This window comes from Zophobas morio, unplaced genomic scaffold, assembly GCF_036711695.1.
Source record: "Zophobas morio isolate AGI-343-1 ecotype UQ-CSIRO unplaced genomic scaffold, CSIRO_AGI_Zmor_V1 ptg000008l, whole genome shotgun sequence".
Lineage (NCBI taxonomy): Eukaryota > Metazoa > Arthropoda > Insecta > Coleoptera > Tenebrionidae > Zophobas > Zophobas morio.
This window is the reverse complement of record NW_026972113.1, coordinates 1,279,285-1,298,920: the sequence shown is the minus strand read 5'-3', so window position 1 is coordinate 1,298,920 and position 19,636 is coordinate 1,279,285. Positions and strand designations below refer to the sequence as shown.

General features: G+C 29.5%; 1 protein-coding gene across 5 annotated transcripts in view; it reads right to left on the bottom strand.

Annotated features, from left to right (window-relative positions):
- Positions 1–19,636, bottom strand: part of LOC135124988 (GTPase-activating Rap/Ran-GAP domain-like protein 3) — a 223,287-nt gene that overhangs the window by 49,361 nt on the left and 154,290 nt on the right. For all 5 annotated transcript variants that reach the window (XM_064050239.1, XM_064050242.1, XM_064050240.1 and 2 more), the window contains 6 exons: positions 17,717–17,800; positions 17,535–17,616; positions 6,815–6,933; positions 6,534–6,768; positions 6,385–6,483; positions 1,941–2,171 (listed from right to left, as the gene is read on the bottom strand). In XM_064050239.1, the coding sequence (XP_063906309.1) occupies positions 1,941–2,171; positions 6,385–6,483; positions 6,534–6,768; positions 6,815–6,933; positions 17,535–17,616; positions 17,717–17,800 (850 nt within the window). The remainder of the gene's footprint in view (positions 1–1,940; positions 2,172–6,384; positions 6,484–6,533; positions 6,769–6,814; positions 6,934–17,534; positions 17,617–17,716; positions 17,801–19,636) is intronic.

Genomic DNA, 19,636 nt, shown 5'->3' with positions numbered 1-19,636 from the left:
AAAAAAAAATACTTCAGAAATCGGAAAACTGAAAACTTAGAAACAACATTTGAAAAATTGAAAAATCGAAATATTTAAAAATCGTAAAACTAAAGAGGACAAAAATAGAGAAATCGTATCATGTAACATAGGAAAATCGAGAAATCAAAAATTTGAAGAATGGAAAAATTGAAAAATCCAAAATTTAAAAATTCGAAAAACTGAAAAATTAAAATTTAGAAGAGCTGAAAATTCGAGAAATAGAAAAATCTAGAATTATAAAAATTAAATAATTAAAATATCAAAAAGTTGAAATATTGAGAAGTGTAAATATAAAACAGTCGAAAAATGGAAAAATCCGAAGTTTAAAAATGAAAAACTCAAAATCAAAAAAATTAAAAATCGAAAAATCCAGAAGTCGAAAAATCGAAAAGTTGACGAATCGAAATATTGAAAAATTCCAAAACTGAAAGAAATATCCAAAAATTGAGAAATTCAAATATTGGAAAATTGAGAAATCGAAAAATGGAATAATCGAAGAATTGAAAAAGTAAAGTCGAAAAATCGTATTCGTAATCGTAATCTAAAAGTTGAAAAACCAAAAGCCTGAAAAATCGAAAAATTGAAGAATTGAAGAACTGAAAAATTGAAACTTTGGGAAGTCAAGAAATGGGAAAATAAAAAAAAAATCTTCAGAAATCGGAAAACTGAAAATTTAGAAACATCAACATATGAAAAATTGAAAAATCGAAATTCTTAAAAATCGTAAAATTGAAGAGTACAAAAATGGAGAAATCGTATCATGATACAGGAAAATCCAGAAATCGAAAAGTAGAAAGTCGGGAAATCGAAAATTTGCAGAATGGAAAAATTGAAAAATTCTAAAGTTCAAAAATAGATAAATCGAAAAACCGAAAAATCTCAACAGCAGCTACTAACCCCACCCACCCGCCCTCTATTTTGTTAGGGAAATTTGATTTGCAAAAATTAGTCTTATCTTAGAAAGTAAGAGCCCCGCCCACCCACCCTCTATTTCCTTAGAAGATATGTTATCTGCCAAAATCAGTCTTATCTTAGCAAGCACTTGTAAAATAAGACCGATTTTGGTTTATAGTTTCATACAAGTTACATAGGTTAAGTGCATGAAATAAGAAACAAATTTTATAGCAAATAATATAACAAAAACAGTGCGATAAGCGTTTCTCTTTTTTTTTTCTTTTTTTTCTCATCCTAGATTCTATTATAAGTTTCCAGTCTCACTAGACAAAAGAACATAATTAGCCCCGCCCACCCACCCTGCCTCCTTTTCATTTGAATGAAATCAGTGATCTTTTATATTGAACTGAAATAAAATTAGTCGTTAGAATGAGAAGTACTTGCTCGGATGAGACTAATTTTGGCAAGTCATATACCTTCCAAAAAAATTGAGGGTGGGTGGGCGGGGCTAGTATCTGATAAGGTAAGACTGATTTTGGCACTTCTGACATTCATTTAAAATGGAAAATCTAGAAAAACATATTATGATAAATTTAAACAATAATATTTTTCAAGGCAGTAACTAGTTAGTCAATAAATAAATATAATATATAATGATGTGTAGTTCAAGTCCAAATATGTATTATCTACTGACGTTGCTATTTGTACATACAAACTCATTACAAGTTTCACCGAAATTTGTAACACGGGGATGTCAAGCCACCGCTGTAAATATCCGTATTTACATTTTCCCGGAATGCGATTTACAAAAATAAACATAAAGCCAGCTTTCCCATTTTGTAAATATCAATCTACCATACATTTAAAAGCCCGACGGTAGAATGTCACGCGGACTTTTATTACTTAAGATATTATTTTGTGCATGAATCCCGTTTTCCGCAAGCACTTCTCATCCGAGCTTACGCTCAACAACGCAGAAAATTCCACATGTCATCGACACGACCTACAAAGTTAAAAAAGGATACGTGTGAACTGCGATTTGATGCAAGTGGGGTTGAAGATTGAGTGTGCAACTTCCGACTGGCTGGGGTCGTCCACATCGACGAACACTATATTCACGATGTCGTTTCCGATGTGTCTTTTCCGTTCCACCTGCTGGCGGTTGTCTCTGGAATATGGCAGCAAAGTCGACACATGGAACATGATTTCGTGCCCCTGGTAAAGCGTATACACGGAGTATTTTCCAGTCATGTCGGCTGAAACATGGTTATCTTATTGTAGACGTTTAATCTCGTGGAGATAAAGCGCTGATAATATTGTTGGGAAGTTGCGGGGGTGTGTAGGACGAGAGCTGTCCTGGAAGCGGGATTGGCATGTTAGAACCGGGATAGTTCAAAACAGGCTTTATTTACGTTGTTGATGAATTAGAATTTCATACATAAAGGTTCGTGATTGTCTCTAAACAATGCTAAGCGCACTCATGATGAAGATTTTGGAAACTAATTTGACGTAGTTTGCTAACAATTACTATTTAAACAATAAAAAGCCACCTTTAAAAAAGTTGTCTAAAAAATTCAGAAACGTAGATCTCGACCTGCTGATTCCAAAAATATAGCGTGTTGATGGTCACGGAGCAACATTTTCGAAAGAATCGGTACGAAATGCAAATTTTTGAAAATTTTTGAAAATTTCGATATTTCAACGGTCGATTCCGGAAAAACGGTTGCAGTTAGCGAAGAAACAAAGCCGGAAGTGAGTTGTAGAGCTCGAAATCTACAAGTAAATGTGTTTAGTTGAGTTTCGAAAATGTCAAAATTTGGTAGAAATTTGAAGAAGTGGAAAAATCGAAATATTGAAAAATCCCAAAACGGATAGAAATATCCAAAAAAATCGAGAACTCAAAAAATTGACAAATCGAAAAGTTAAAAATTCGCAAAATTGAAAAATTAAAATATATAAAAATTGAAAATTTGAAAAATCGAAAAATCTAGAATTATAAAAATTAAAATATAGAAAAGTTGAAACATTGGGAAATCGTAATATAAGTAGATGAAAAATTTGAAAATCTAAACTTTAAAAAACCAAAAACAGAAAATTCAAAAAATAAAAAATCGAAAAACCCAAAAGTTGACAAATCGAAATATTGAAAAATCCCAAAGCTGAATGAAATATCCAAAATTTGAGAAATTAAAAAAACTGGAAAATTGACGAATCGAAAAACCAAACAAAAAAGCAAAATCGAAGAGTGAAGAACTGAAAAATCAAAAAATCGAGAAATTAAAAAATCTGAAATTTTAAACATTGAATAATTATTAAAATCGAAAATCGAGAATTCGAGAAATGGAATCCTCAGAATTTAAGAAATTGAAAAATTGAAAAATCGCATAACTGGAAATTCAAAAACTGAGACCTCGAGAAATCGAAAAATCAGAGGATTGAGAAATCGAGGAGTCGAAAGCCGAGAAGAAAAGTTAAAAATTGAAAAATTGATGAAACGAGGAATTAAACAATCAAAGCATTTAAATATCTGAGTGCCATAAATCGAGAAATCAAAAAATTGAAAAATCGAAAAATTTGAAAAAACAAAAATTGGAAAAACGAGAATTCAAAAATTCGGAAAACTGACAAATTGAAAAAAAAAACTGAAAACTCGAGAAATCGAAAAACCTAGAATTTTAAAAATTACACAATTAAAACATTAAAAAGTTGAAAAATTGAGAAATCGAAGTATAAAACAGTCGAAACCGAAAAATCAAAAAATTCAGGAATCCAAAAATCCAAAAGTCGAAAAATCGTAAGCTTAAAAAATCGAAAAATTGATAAATTGAAAAATTTCTCTTTTCAAAAAGTTGTCTAAAAATTGTGAAAAAATTCAGGGACGTAGATCTCGACATGCTGATTTCAAAAATATAGCGTGTTGATGGTCACGGACCAACATTTTCTAAAGAATCGGTACGAAATGCGAATTTTTGAGAATTTCTAAAAATTCCGATATTTCGACAGTCGATTACGGAAAAACGGCTGCAGTTATCGTAGAAACGAGGCCGGAAGTGACTTCTAGAGCCCGAAATCTACAAGAAAATGTGTTTAGTTAAGTTTCGAAAATGTCAAAATTTGGTCGAAATTTGAAGAAGTGGAAAAATCGAAATATTGAAAAATCCCAAAACGGATATAAATATCCAAAAAATCAAGAACTCAAAAAATTGACAAATCGAAAAGTTAAAAATTCGCAAAATTGAAAAATTAAAATATAGAAAAATTGAAAATTTGAAAAATCGAAAAATTTAGAATTATAAAAATTAAAATATAAAAAAGTTGAAACATTGGGAAATCGTAATATAAGTAGAAGAAAAATTTGAAAATGTAAACTTTAAAAAACAAAAAACAGAAAATTCAAAAAATAAAAAATCGAAAAATCCAAAAGTTGAAAAATCGAAATATTGAAAAATCCCAAAACTGAATGAAATATCCAAAATTTGAGAAATTAAAAAAACTCGAAAATTGACGAATCGAAAAACCAAAAAAGCAAAATCGAAGAGTGAACAACTGAAAAATTAAAAAATCTGAAACTTTAAATATTGAATGATTATTAAAATCGAAACATCGAGAAATCGAGAAATGGAATCTTCAGAATTTAAGAAATTGAAAAATTGAAAAATCGCATAACTGGAAATTCAAAAACTGAGACCTCGAGAAATCGAAAAATCAGAGGATCGAGAAATCGAGAAGTCGAAAACCGAGAAGAAAAGTTAAAAATTGAAAAATTGATGAAACGAGGAATTAAACAATCAAAGCAACATCTGAGTCCCATAAATCGAGAAATCAATAAACTGAAAAATCGAAAAATTTGAAAAAACAAAAATTGGAAAAACGAGAATTCAAAAATTCGGAAAATTGACAAATTGAAAAAAAAAAACTGAAAACTCGAGAAATCGAAAAACCTAGAATTTTAAAAATTGCACAATTAAAACATTATAAAGTTGAAAAATTGAGAAATCGATGTATGAAACAGTCGAAACCGAAAAATCAAAACATTTAGGAGTCCAAAAATTCAAAAGTCGAAAAATCGTAAGCTTAAAAAATAGAGAAATTGATAAATTGGAAAATTTCTCTTTTCAAAAAGTTGTCTAAAAATTGTGAAAAAATTCAGGGACGTGGATCTCGACATGCTGATTTCAAAAATATAGCGTGTTGATGGTCACGGAGCAACATTTTCGAAAGAATCGGTACGAAATGCGAATTTTTGAGAATTTCTAAAAATTCCGATATTTCGACAGTCGATTATGGAAAAATGGCTGCAGTTATCGAAGAAACGAGGCCGGAAGTGAGTTCTATAGCCCGAAATCTACAAGAAAATGTGTTTAGTTAAGTTTCGAAAATGTCAAAATTTGAAGGGCAAATTGGAAAATTTTGTCTTTTCAAAAAGTTGTCTAAAAATTGTGAAAAAACTCAGGGACATAGATCTCGACAAGCTGATTCCAAAAATCTAGCGTGTTGATGGTTAAGGAGCAATATTTTGGCAAGAATCGGTACGAAATACGAATTTTTGAAAATTTCTAAAAATTTCGATATTTCAGGGGTCGATTCCAGAAAAACGGTTGCAGGTATCAAAGAACCGAATCCGGAAGTGAGTTCTAGGGCTCTAAATCTACAAGAAAATATGTTTAGTTAAGTTTCGAAAATGTCAAAATTTCTCAAAAATTTGAAGAAGAGGGGACCATTCGAAAAATTTCTCTTTTCAAAAAGTTGTCTAAAAATTGTGAAAAAATTCAGGGACGTAGATCTCGACGTGCTGATTTCAAAAATATAGCGTGTTGATGTTCACGGAGCAACATTTTCGAAAGAATCGGTACGAAATGCGAATTTTTGAGAATTTCTAAAAATTCCGATATTTCGACAGTCGATTACGGAAAAACGGCTGCAGTTATCGAAGAAACGAGGCCGGAAGTGAGTTCTAGAGCCCGAAATCTACAAGAAAATGTGTTTAGTTAAGTTTCGAAAATGACAGAATTTCGCAAAAATTTGAAGAAGTGGGGACCATTGAAAAAATTTCACTTTTAAAAAAGTTGTCTAAAAATTGTGAAAAAATTCAGAAACGTAGATCTCGTCATGCTGTGCTAAAAATATAGCGTGTTGATGGTCACGGAGCAACATTTACGAAAAAATCGGGACGAAACGCGAATTTTTGAAAATTTCTACTATCTCTTAAGTTTTATTGATAACAGGTTTAAGATCTTAGAAACAAAAAATGACTTAGTTTGCTAAAAATTACTCTAATCAGTTCTTGACATTTGTGACCAATTCAGTATCGCAGAAGTGTTTTGTATTCTTTAGACCCCCACTAATTCAAAGCAAAATGCAATCTTTGATCTCGTAAATGAAATTCAAACCCGATGTCAATCTTTATTACTGCTTTTAAAAATTCCAGTCTGAAACGCCGAAACCCTAATGAAATGAAAAAATATTTACCTTTAATATCGAGCCCTCCTCGATATTTATCCCAGTCTTTTAATCTAATTTTTTCTCCTAATAAAGACAGAAATTGTTCGAACCTGTAGCTGCCGAACTCTGAAAGCACACTCTCATTTTAAACCAAAAAAAAAAACTCCTTCCATTACCATTGCTGAGAATTTCGTCGTCGCTACTTTGGCCGAACTTCATGTAAATTACTCCAAATTTAAAGTTAACTGACCCTTCTTGTTCCTCTAGTAATAGTAAGTCTTTTTGTAAATCGGGCGAAAATATTTCTTTTGGTCCTTTGTCGAGTCGGTCCATGTTTGGATAATGCGACAAGATTTGTTTAACGGTGAGAATTTTATTTTGGGTCATGGGTAACGAGATTTTCTGCGCCCCCTGAAAGCGGTTTAAAGTGAGGGTTAAAGCGAGGGTGTGAGCTCACCGTTTTTTTGAATAAAATGGCTCGGTAAAGGGGCACGCAAGTGTTGTTGTCTTCGTTCAAAACTACGCTTAGAAAAAAAGGGTTTTTTTCGTGATCTGTTCCCACGTAATTTTGGTGCACTGAAAGAGAAAAATTACTGAAAGTGAGCGCAACTTCGTCTGAACTGAAGGCAAAACAGAGATTTAAATTTTCTGAACTCGAATTTAACACCATGGAGAATGAAATTAGAAATATGATGCCTTGGCCGGCTTCTTAGAATAAAATTTAATTTGCTGGAAATCGCAAGGAAAATGACGTTTCTATAAGTACCAGAGTATTTATAGAAGTCGCCCCAATAACTTGTCATTAGTAGACACAAAAAAACAAATCAACCCTCCGAACGGAGGCAGATAAATATCTGACCTTAAAAACGTAATTACTTGAACTCAGTTATTTCAATTTGTCTCGACGGATAATCGGTAAACTAATTTGTTCTTTGTGGAGTTTCCAAGTTTGTAAACTCAGCAAATTTCGACTTAAGATTTTAAATTATTCAGAGCGTTTTTTGCCGTCGCAAACTGTTAAAGTTACGTTAGTGATTGCAACAAAAATTCGCTTGTTCTTGCAGCATGATTAAACTTGTGAAGGGGAAGATAAGAAATTAAAGCGGAATTTTCAGCGTCACGTTCTAGATTCATTTCGACGCGCAGAAGGAAATTAAACTGGAATGAAGGATTGTGGTGAGGACGACGTTAAAAACTGGCGCCCGAAATTTCGAAACCAAGTTAGTAAAAAATTGTGGCATAAAATGCAAACGCTCTTTATCCAGTGCTGTACAATCTCTGAATAAATCTAATATTTTTTATAGGTCTAGAAGCTCCCTCTAGAATTTATTATTAGATTTATTATTAGATTTATTCTTTTCATGCATTGCAAGCTCCGCGTTCGGAAACCAAATAGGATAATCTGAAGTTATGTGAACACATTTTTCGCTCTTGGAACTAAATAAAAATATCAATTGTTTCGAGTAATAATTTCATCGATTAGTTCTTTGCATTATTTAGTGGATAAGTCTGTTCCTGAGCACTGATAATTGAAACACATTAATCTGAATTACAATTTATTGACTCGAATCCAACATGGTTAGGAAAATACAAATGGAATTATCATCGCCTGGGAACTTGTTTGACCCACAGACCGGAGTACACGCAGGCCAATGTCGACTCTAAGCGTTCAGAATGATTATGTATTTTTAGCCACAATTTCGGTGGTTGTTTATTTTCGCTACTTTCACAATTTTCGACTTTTCTACTTCTCGATTTCTCGATCTTTTGAATTTTTCAATGTTTAGATTTTTTGATTTTTCGGTTTTTTGATTTTTTACTTTTCGGCTTTTCGATTTTTCGATGTTTCGATTTTTGAATTATCCGATTTGTCAATTTTCGAATTTGTTGATTATACAGTTTTTCGATTTTTAAATTTTAAATTTTCGATTTTTTTTTTATTTTTTGATGTTTAGATTTCTACATTTTTCAATTTTACGATATTTTAATTTTACAATGTGTTAAATTTTAGATTTTTCGATTTTTCGATCTTTCAGTTCTTCAATTTTTCGATTTTTCAGTTTTGAATTTTGTGATTTTTCAGTTTTTCGATTTTTTGAGGTCTGGTTTTTTCGATTTCTTGAATTTTTACTTTTTTGGATTTTCAATTTTTCGTTTTTGAAACTTCTGATTTTTTAATTTTTGGACTGTTTTATACTTCGATTTCTCGATTTTACAACTTCAATACTTTAACTTTTCAATTTTTAAATTTTCGTTTTTCCAATTTAGGTATTTCTTAATTTTTCGATGTTTCGAAATATAAATATGCCAAATTCGAAAAATCCAAAATTTAAATAAAAATTCGGAAAACTGAAAAATTATAAAGAAGAACTGAAAGCTCGAGAAATTTTAAAAGTTGAAAAATTAAGACATCGAAAAGTTGAAAAATTGAGAATTCAAAGTATAAAACAGTTGAAAAATTGAAAAATCTAAAGGTTAACGAAAAGCTGAAAATCCAAAAAGTAAAAAATCGAGAAATCAAAAAATCGAAAAATCGAAACACTTAAAAATCCCAAAGCTGATAGAAACATGCAAAAATTGAGAAATTAAAAAATCAGAAAATTGAGAAATTGAAAAACCAAAAAGCAAAGTCGAAAATTCGAAAAATCAAACAATTGAAGAATTGAAAAATCGAAACTTTGAGAAGTCGAAAAATGGGAAAATCAAAAATAGATTAATTCAGGAATCGGAAAATTGAAAATTTAGCATGGTCAAAATTTGAAAAAGTGGAAAATAGAAATATTGAAGAATTTGAAAAATCAAAAAATCGAGAAATCGGAAAATCTAAAATTTTGAATAATTAAAAAATCGCAAAATTGGAAAATAGGGAAATCGAAATCACAGAATTTAAAAAATTGAAAAATCGGATAAATGCAAAAGCGAACCCCGGAAAATTGAAAAATCGAAAAATTGAAAAGCCGAGAACTAAGAAATCAAAAAACAGAAACTCGAAAAATTGAAAAACTGAGACATGGAGAAATCGGAAAATCATAGGATTGAGAAATTGAGTAGAAAGCCGAGAAGAAAAATTAAAATAAAAAAATTGAAAAATCGAAAATTTTAGAAAAACTGGAAAATTGAAAAAATGAAATAAAGAAGAACTGAAAACTCCAGAAATCGAATAACTTAGAATTTTAAAAATTGAAAAATTAAAACATCGAAAAGTTGAAAAATTGAGAAATCGAAATATAAAACAGTCGAAAAATTGAAAAATCCAAAGTTAAAAACGAAAAACTGAAAATCCAAAAAATAAAAAAATCGAAAAATCCAGAAGTCAAAAAATCGAAAACGTCAAAATTTAAAAAATTAAAAAAAAGAAATGCTGAACAACTACAAAATCAAGAAATCGAGAAATCGAATACTCTAAAATTTAAAAAAATGGATAACTAAAAAATCGCAAAATTGAATAATCGAGAAATCCAAACATCAATAAATCAAAAAACAAAAATTCGAAAATCTAAAGTTCAAAAATTGAAAAACTGAAAAATCGACAAATCGCGAAAACGAAACTCCAGAATTTAAAAAAATAAAAATTTGAAAAATCAAAACAACGAAAAATTGGAAAATTGAAAAATTGAAAAGCCCAAAAGAAAAAAAGCGAAAAACCGAGAAATCTAAAAATCGAAACATCGAAAAATTCAAAAACTGAGACATCGAGAAATGGAAAAATCAGAGGATTGAAAAGTCGAAATATTTTAAAAAAGAAAAATTGGAAAATCGAAAATTAAAAAATTCCGAAAATTAAAAAATTGAAATAAAGAAGAACTGAAAACTCGAGAAATCGAAAAATTGAAGATTTGAAGTGAGAAAACGAAACTTTGGGAAGTCGAGAAACGAGAAAATATAAAAAAATACTTCAGAAATCGGAATACTGAAAATTTAGAAACATCAAAATTTGAAAAATTCAAAAAACGAAATTTTTAAAAATCGTAAAATTGAAGAGGACAAAATAGAGAAATCGTATCATGAAACATAAGAAAATCGAGAAATCGAAAAATAAGAAATCCAGAAATCGAAAACTTGAAGAAGCGAAGAATTGAGAAAGCTCATCATTGAAATATTGAAAAACTCAGACATTTAAAGTTCAAAAATTGAAAAACTGAAAAATCGACAAATCGAGAAATCGAAACTCCAGAATTTAAAAAATGATAATTTGAAAAATCAAAACACCGAAAAATTGGAAAATTAAAAAATTGAAAAGCCCAAAAGAAAAAAGCGAAAAACCGAGAAATCCAAAAATCGAAACATCGAAAAATTCAAAAACTGAGACATCGAGAAATGGAAAAATCAGAGGATTGAAAAGTCGAAATATTTTAAAAAAGAAAAATTGGAAAATCGAAAATTTAAAAAAATTGGAAAATTGAAAAATAAAGAAGAACTGAAAACTCCAGAAATCGAATAACATAGAATTTTAAAAATTGAAAAAAAGAGAAATCTACGTATAAAACAGTCGGAAAATTGAAAAATCTGAAGTTAAACGAAAAATTCAAAATTCAAAAATTAAAAACTCGAGAAATCAAAAAATTCAATAGTCCTAAAGTCGAAAAATTGAAATATTGCAAAAATCCCAAAACTGATAGAAATATCCAAAAATTGAGAAATTAAAAACCTGGAAAATTGGGAAATCGAACAACCAAAAAAGCAAAGTCGAAAAATCGAAGAATTGAAGAATGAGAAGTGGGAAAATCAAAAATAGATTAATTGCGAAGTCTTTTCTTTTCTTAAAAAAGAAAAATTGGAAAATCGAAAATTTAAAAATTCCGAAAATTGAAAAATTTAAATAAAGAAGAACTGAAAACTCGAGAAATCGAAAAACTTAGAATTATGAAAAATAAAAACGTGAGAAATCGAAAAATTGAAGTGAGGAAACGAAACTTTGGGAAGCGGAGAAATGGGAAAATATAAAAAAATACTTCAGAAATCGGAATACTGAAAATTTAAAAACATCAAAATCTGAAAAATTTAAAAAACGAAATTTTTAAAAATCGTAAAATTGAAGAGGACAAAATAGAGAAATCGTATCATGAAACATAGGAAAATCGAGAAATCGAAAAATAAAAAATCCAGAAATCGAAAACTTGAAGAAAAGAAAAATTGAAAAGGCTCATCATTGAAATTTTGAAAAACTGAGACATCTAAAGTTCAAAAATTGAAAAACTGAAAAATCGACAAATCGAGAAATCGAAACTCCAGAATTTAAAAAAATGAAAATTTGAAAAATCAAAACACCGAAAAATTGGAAAATTAAAAAATTGAAAAGCCCAAAAGAAAAAAGCGAAAAACCGAGAAATCTAAAAATCGAAACAGCGAAAAATTCAAAAACTGAGACATAGAGAAATGGAAAAATCGGAGGATTGAAAAGTCGAAATATTTTAAAAAAGAAAAATTGGAAAATCGAAAATTTAAAAAAATTGGAAAATTGAAAAATAAAGAAGAACTGAATTTCCTGAAGTCGAATAACATAGAATTTTAAAAATTGAAAAAAAGAGAAATCTAAGTATAAAAACTCGAGAAATCAAAAATCCAATAGTCCTAAAATCGAAAGATCGTAATATTGGAAAATCCCAAAACTGATAAAAATATCCAAAAACTGAGAAATTAAAAACCTAGAAAATTGGGAGATCGCAAAACCAAAAAAGCAAAGTCGAAAAATCGAAGAATTGTAGAATGAGAAGTGGGAAAATCAAAAATAGATTAATTGAGAAATCTTTTCTTTTCTTAAAAAAGAAAAAATGGAAAATCGAAAATTTAAAAATTCCGAAGATTGAAAAATTGAAATAAAGAAGAACTGAAAACTCGAAAAATCGAAAAACTTAGAATTTTGAAAAATAAAAACGTGAAAAATCGAAAAATTGAAGTGAGAGAACGAAACTTTGGGAAGCCGAGAAATGGGAAAATATAAAAAAATACTTCAGAAATTGGAATACTGAAAATTTAGAAACATCAAAATTTGAAAAATTCAAAAAACGAAATTTTTAAAAATCGTAAAATTGGAGAGGAAAAAATAGAGAAATCGTATCATGAAACATAGGAAAATCGAGAAATCGAAAAATAAAAAATCCAGAAATCGAAAATTTGAAGAAGGGAAAAATTGAAAAAGCTCATCATTGAAATATTGAAAAACCGAGACATCTAAAGTTCAAAAATTGATAAACTGAAAAATCGACAAATCGAGAAAACGAAACTCCAGAATTTAAAAAAATAAAAATTAGAAAAATCAAAACACCGAAAAATTGGAAAATTAAAAAATTGAAAAGCCCAAAAGAAAAAAGCGAAAAACCGAGAAATTAAAAAATCGAAACATCGAAAAATTCAAAAACTGAGACATCGAGAAATGGAAAAATCAGAGGATTGAAAAGTCGAAATATTTTAAAAAAGAAAAATTGGAAAATTGAAAATTTAAAAAAATTGGAAAATTGCAAAATAAAGAAGAACTGAAAAGTCCAGAAATCGAATAACATAGAATTTTAAAAATTGATAAAAAAGAGAAATCTCAGTATAAAACTGTCGGAAAATTGAAAAATCTGAAGTTAAACGAAAAATTCAAAATTCAAAAATTAAAAACTCGAGAAATCAAAAAATCCAATAGTCCAAAAATCGAAATATTGGAAAATCCCAAAACTGATAGAAATATCCAAAAATTGAGAAATTAAAAACCTGGAAAAATTGGAAAATCGAAAAACCAAAACAGCAAAGTCGAAAAATCGAAGAATTGAAGAATGAGAAGTGGGAAAATCAAAAATAGATTAATTGAGAAATCTTTTCTTTTCTTAAAAAAGAAAAATTGGAAAATCGAAAATTTAAAAATTCCGAAAATTGAAAAATTTAAATAAAGAAGAACTGAAAACTCGAGAAATCGAAAAACTTAGAATTATGAAAAATAAAAACTTGAGAAATTGAAAAATTGAAGTGAGAAAACGAAACTTTGGGAAGCGGAGAAATGGGAAAATATAAAAAAATACTTCAGAAATCGGAATACTGGAAATTTAAAACCATCAAAATTTGAAAAATTTAAAAAACGAAATTTTTAAAAATCATAAAATTGGAGAGGACAAAATAGAGAAATCGTATCATGAAACATAGGAAAATCGAGAAATCGAAAAATAAAAAATCCAGAAATCGAAAACTTGAAGAAAAGAAAAATTGAAAAGGCTCATCATTGAAATTTTGAAAAACTGAGACATCTAAAGTTCAAAAATTGAAAAACTGAAAAATCGACAAATCGAGAAATCGAAACTCCAGAATTTAAAAAAATGAAAATTTGAAAAATCAAAACACCGAAAAATTGGAAAATTAAAAAATTGAAAAGCCCAAAAGAAAAAAGCGAAAAACCGAGAAATCTAAAAATCGAAACAGCGAAAAATTCAAAAACTGAGACATAGAGAAATGGAAAAATCGGAGGATTGAAAAGTCGAAATATTTTAAAAAAGAAAAATTGGAAAATCGAAAATTTAAAAAAATTGGAAAATTGAAAAATAAAGAAGAACTGAATTTCCTGAAGTCGAATAACATAGAATTTTAAAAATTGAAAAAAAGAGAAATCTAAGTATAAAAACTCGAGAAATCAAAAATCCAATAGTCCTAAAATCGAAAGATCGTAATATTGGAAAATCCCAAAACTGATAAAAATATCCAAAAACTGAGAAATTAAAAACCTAGAAAATTGGGAGATCGCAAAACCAAAAAAGCAAAGTCGAAAAATCGAAGAATTGTAGAATGAGAAGTGGGAAAATCAAAAATAGATTAATTGAGAAATCTTTTCTTTTCTTAAAAAAGAAAAAATGGAAAATCGAAAATTTAAAAATTCCGAAGATTGAAAAATTGAAATAAAGAAGAACTGAAAACTCGAAAAATCGAAAAACTTAGAATTTTGAAAAATAAAAACGTGAAAAATCGAAAAATTGAAGTGAGAGAACGAAACTTTGGGAAGCCGAGAAATGGGAAAATATAAAAAAATACTTCAGAAATTGGAATACTGAAAATTTAGAAACATCAAAATTTGAAAAATTCAAAAAACGAAATTTTTAAAAATCGTAAAATTGGAGAGGAAAAAATAGAGAAATCGTATCATGAAACATAGGAAAATCGAGAAATCGAAAAATAAAAAATCCAGAAATCGAAAATTTGAAGAAGGGAAAAATTGAAAAAGCTCATCATTGAAATATTGAAAAACCGAGACATCTAAAGTTCAAAAATTGATAAACTGAAAAATCGACAAATCGAGAAAACGAAACTCCAGAATTTAAAAAAATAAAAATTAGAAAAATCAAAACACCGAAAAATTGGAAAATTAAAAAATTGAAAAGCCCAAAAGAAAAAAGCGAAAAACCGAGAAATTAAAAAATCGAAACATCGAAAAATTCAAAAACTGAGACATCGAGAAATGGAAAAATCAGAGGATTGAAAAGTCGAAATATTTTAAAAAAGAAAAATTGGAAAATTGAAAATTTAAAAAAATTGGAAAATTGCAAAATAAAGAAGAACTGAAAAGTCCAGAAATCGAATAACATAGAATTTTAAAAATTGATAAAAAAGAGAAATCTCAGTATAAAACTGTCGGAAAATTGAAAAATCTGAAGTTAAACGAAAAATTCAAAATTCAAAAATTAAAAACTCGAGAAATCAAAAAATCCAATAGTCCAAAAATCGAAATATTGGAAAATCCCAAAACTGATAGAAATATCCAAAAATTGAGAAATTAAAAACCTGGAAAAATTGGAAAATCGAAAAACCAAAACAGCAAAGTCGAAAAATCGAAGAATTGAAGAATGAGAAGTGGGAAAATCAAAAATAGATTAATTGAGAAATCTTTTCTTTTCTTAAAAAAGAAAAATTGGAAAATCGAAAATTTAAAAATTCCGAAAATTGAAAAATTTAAATAAAGAAGAACTGAAAACTCGAGAAATCGAAAAACTTAGAATTATGAAAAATAAAAACTTGAGAAATTGAAAAATTGAAGTGAGAAAACGAAACTTTGGGAAGCGGAGAAATGGGAAAATATAAAAAAATACTTCAGAAATCGGAATACTGGAAATTTAAAACCATCAAAATTTGAAAAATTTAAAAAACGAAATTTTTAAAAATCATAAAATTGGAGAGGACAAAATAGAGAAATCGTATCATGAAACATAGGAAAATCGAGAAATCGAAAAATAAAAAATCCAGAAATCGAAAACTTGAAGAAAAGAAAAATTAAAAAGGCTCATCATTGAAATTTTGAAAAACTGAGACATCTAAAGTTCAAAAATTGAAAAACTGAAAAATCGACAAATCGAGAAATCGAAACTCCAGAATTTAAAAAAATGAAAATTTGAAAAATCAAAACACCGAAAAATTGGAAAATTAAAAAATTGAAAAGCCCAAAAGAAAAAAGCGAAAAACCGAGAAATCCAAAAATCGAAACATCGAAAAATTCAAAAACTGAGACATCGAGAAATGGAAATATCAGAGGATTGAAAAGTCGAAATATTAAAAAAAAATTGGAAAATCGGAAATTTAAAAAAATTGGAAAATTGAAAAATAAAGAAGAACTGAATTTCCTGAAGTCGAATAACATAGAATTTTAAAAATTGAAAAAAAGAGAAATCTAAGTATAAAAACTCGAGAAATCAAAAAATCCAATAGTCCTAAAATCGAAAGATCGAAATATTGGAAAATCCCAAAACTGATAAAAATATCCAAAAACTGAGAAATTAAAAACCTGGAAAATTGGGAAATCGAAAATCCAAAAAAGCAAAGTCGAAAAATCGAAAAATTGAAGAATGAGAAGTGGGAAAATCAAAAATAGATTAATTGAGAAATCTTTTCTTTTCAAAAAAAAGAAAAATTGGAAAATCGAAAATTTAAAAATTCCAAAAATTGAAAAATTGAAATAAGGAAGAACTGAAAAGTCGAGAAATCGAAAAACTTAGAATTTTGAAAAATAAAACGTGAAAAATCGCCAATTGAAGATTTGAAGTGAGAAAACGAAACTTTGGGACGTCGAGAAATGGGAAAGTATAAAAAAATATGTACTTCAGAAATCGGAATACTGAAAATTTAGAAACATCATAATTTGAAAATTGAAGAGGACAAAAATACAAAATCGTTTTATGAAATATAGGAAAATCGAGAAATCGAAAACTTGAAGAAGGGAAAAATTGAAAAAGCTCATCATTGAAATATTGAAAAACTGAGACATCTAAAGTTGAAAAATAGAGAAATTGAAAAACCAAAAATATCAATAGCAGGTACTAGCCCCACCCACCCGCCCTCTCTTTTCTTAGAGTGTATCTCATGTGCCAAAATCAGTCATATCTTAGCAAGTACTAGCCCCGCCCACCCACCCTGTTTTTTCTTATAGGGGACGGAGAAAATAAAATTTAAATCTACTGTTGTAAAATTTGGAGATTACGTCATTTCATTGTTGGTGAAAAATTTTGGTGAGCATTTTACCGTTTGATAATACAATTTGAAATGTAAATTTTGCCATTCGGGAACATTATAAATTAAATCGTTAAGATGTTCAAGAACTTTGTTCACTGATTCGTTGTAACGAGAGTCGACTTATAGGTAAATCGCTTAGAGACGATATTGGCCTGAGTGCACTCTGGTCTGTAAATCAAACAAGTTCTCAGGCGACATTATTAAGAGGGGTATGAGTAATGGAAATACAGACGACGTTGAAAATATGTGAAAACATTTTTCACATGTCACTGTTTTGACGTGGTGATTCTAATTAAAATTATTAATTATTTGCTTCGATAATTTTATCGGTTTGTTCTCTGACAAGTTAGGTAGATAAATTTGTTCCTGAACCCTGATAATTGACATAAATCAAACTGAATTAAATTTCGTTCACCCGAATTGATTTAAATCCGCAACATGCGTACGATATTTTCGGTGGGAGTCCGAATTGAGTTTACATTATTTTTTTATCAAGTCTGTACCAGTCTGTAACTAACCTACTAGTGCAATCGAAGTCGAAGTACGTCTATAACAGTGACCCGTAGATGTTATCATGCCAGTAGAATACGTGAGGAAAACAAGCACTTTGACTAATCAATAACCAGTACACTTGTATTTTTTGCGATTAAACCGGGCCAATTAACCTTCAGTTCAGAACAAACGATCTCGTTCTTGCAATTATCTCGACTTACATCTCCCAAGAAAATACTTGAAGTACCATCTTGTTTGATACTCCGGATTCTCGAGCACGGGCGTGCTCGGCGACCCGAACATCTATAAAAAAACTCAAGCTTCATAATCAAAAGAGATTCAAAAGAATGTGATACAGTGCGGTCACTGTAAACAAGCCCGAATAAACAATACCCTCACTGACCTCATCCTTCTCCCCAGGAGAGTCTCCATTTTCAATCCGGAACCTCCTGCCGTGCTCCTGCCCATCGTTTTCAGTCTGCTGCAGCTGAAAAAAAGCACCAAACTGCTTTGAGCATCACTCGATAATTCGCGCCGCTTAATTGAATCATTAAATCACACGGAAAGCTGCGAAAGCTCGTAAGCGAGAGCATGCATGTCCTTGTCGGAATGCGAAAAACAGGCGATTTTCTGGAATTTTCATCTAAGTTTACATGGTTGTGAGTTGTGTGATGTTGTAATTGTTGGAGTGGTTTTGCTAACCTCAATGTGAATCGATGAATTGAACTCTATCCAAGCAACTAATTTGTACCCTTGGGACGTGTTTAACCCCAGTCCTAATATGCGTGTCTGTTTTAGTCAAGGTGGAGTAATTTCCTGTTATAGATTGGAATTTGTTTATTATAGTGAATTAATTGTCTTTGTGTTGGGTCGGGTTATTATCGGCTTCAAATTAACAGGGAATTTGATTTTTAACACATAGGGATAGTGTGTGTGATTAGAGACAAAACAGGCGGCAATTTATATTCATAACCAAGCGAGGTCCAAGTCATAATTGGTTTTTCGGTGTACCAATATTGTTATGGAGTGAGTTTTATTAGTTTCTGCTGGTTTATTGTGGTAGTTGTAACAATTTTAAATCTATATGAAAATGTTGGCTGAAAAAGTTCTGTAATTTAATTTAGAAATAATTACGGTTGGAACAAATTGGTGGAGGCGCCGGGACTCATAATGAATTTTTAATTTACATATTTTTGCACAATGTACAATTGTACAATTAGTTCGGAATTTTTAAATCTCTCAATAAATCATTAAAAATAGAAAAAATGAGCTGTATAAATTTGTATGACGAAATCGTTCGTGAATAATTTACATTTATATTTCATCCCCTGTTGAAACATAGCTTTTCTAGAATTATAAATGTACAGTCGGTTGGTTATACGGGTGAACTTTTAAAACATTTTTGTCTTTATACCAATACTGAAAAAAAAATCAAACAAATGGTGGCTGATTTCCCTGAAAGTTTGAAAGTTTGCTCCGCCATCCATCAAGACAAACTGATCTTTCCTGAGGGATTTGCGGAACTATTCTAAGAAAAGACTTGTACATGTTTCCCTAAAACATCCCTGCGGCTCACGGATTAGGGACTAAGAGACAAGATTTATTGGAGTATTTTTTAAAGGCTCTAATTATCCGTCAATTTTTTTTTTATAACGCAACCACACTTCCGTTCCTTTTTAATTTCTTTTTTACTCTTTCAAACATGTTTTCAGTTTCTTATCGGGAAAAGAAGATTACACATATTAAAAAAAAAGCAAAATGGAGCCCCGCCCACCCACCCTATCTCAATTGTGATGATTTTGTCATTAGTTGTCAGATTGAGGGGCGGAGCTTAATTGCAAAATCCATATTTCCTTACAAAAATTTACTATTTTAAAGGTGTTTTAAGTTTTTAAGAATAAAAAAATCATCACAATTGAGATGGGGTTAATATTTTCCCTTTTTTCTTAATATATATAGTATTCTTTAAACCACACGACACTTAAAAACATGTTTTTAATTTATTAGAGATAAGTATTTTGCAGTTAGTTCCGCCCCCTTGCTACACGGCGAATAAAAAAAATCCTTCCAATTTAGAGGGGGCGGGTGGGCGGGCTTATATTTTGCCTCTTTATTGTAATAAGTGTAGAATAATTTTTATAACATGAAACTTAAAACATGTCTAAAGTGGAAAATTTGTATAAAGAACTGCGAAATCCATGTTTCCTTGCAAAAATGTACCATTCTAACCATGTTGTAAGTTTTTTGAAAAGATGGCTATGTATATTAAGAAGACAAAGCCAAATATAAGCCCCGCCCACCCACCCTGTCTCAATTATGATGA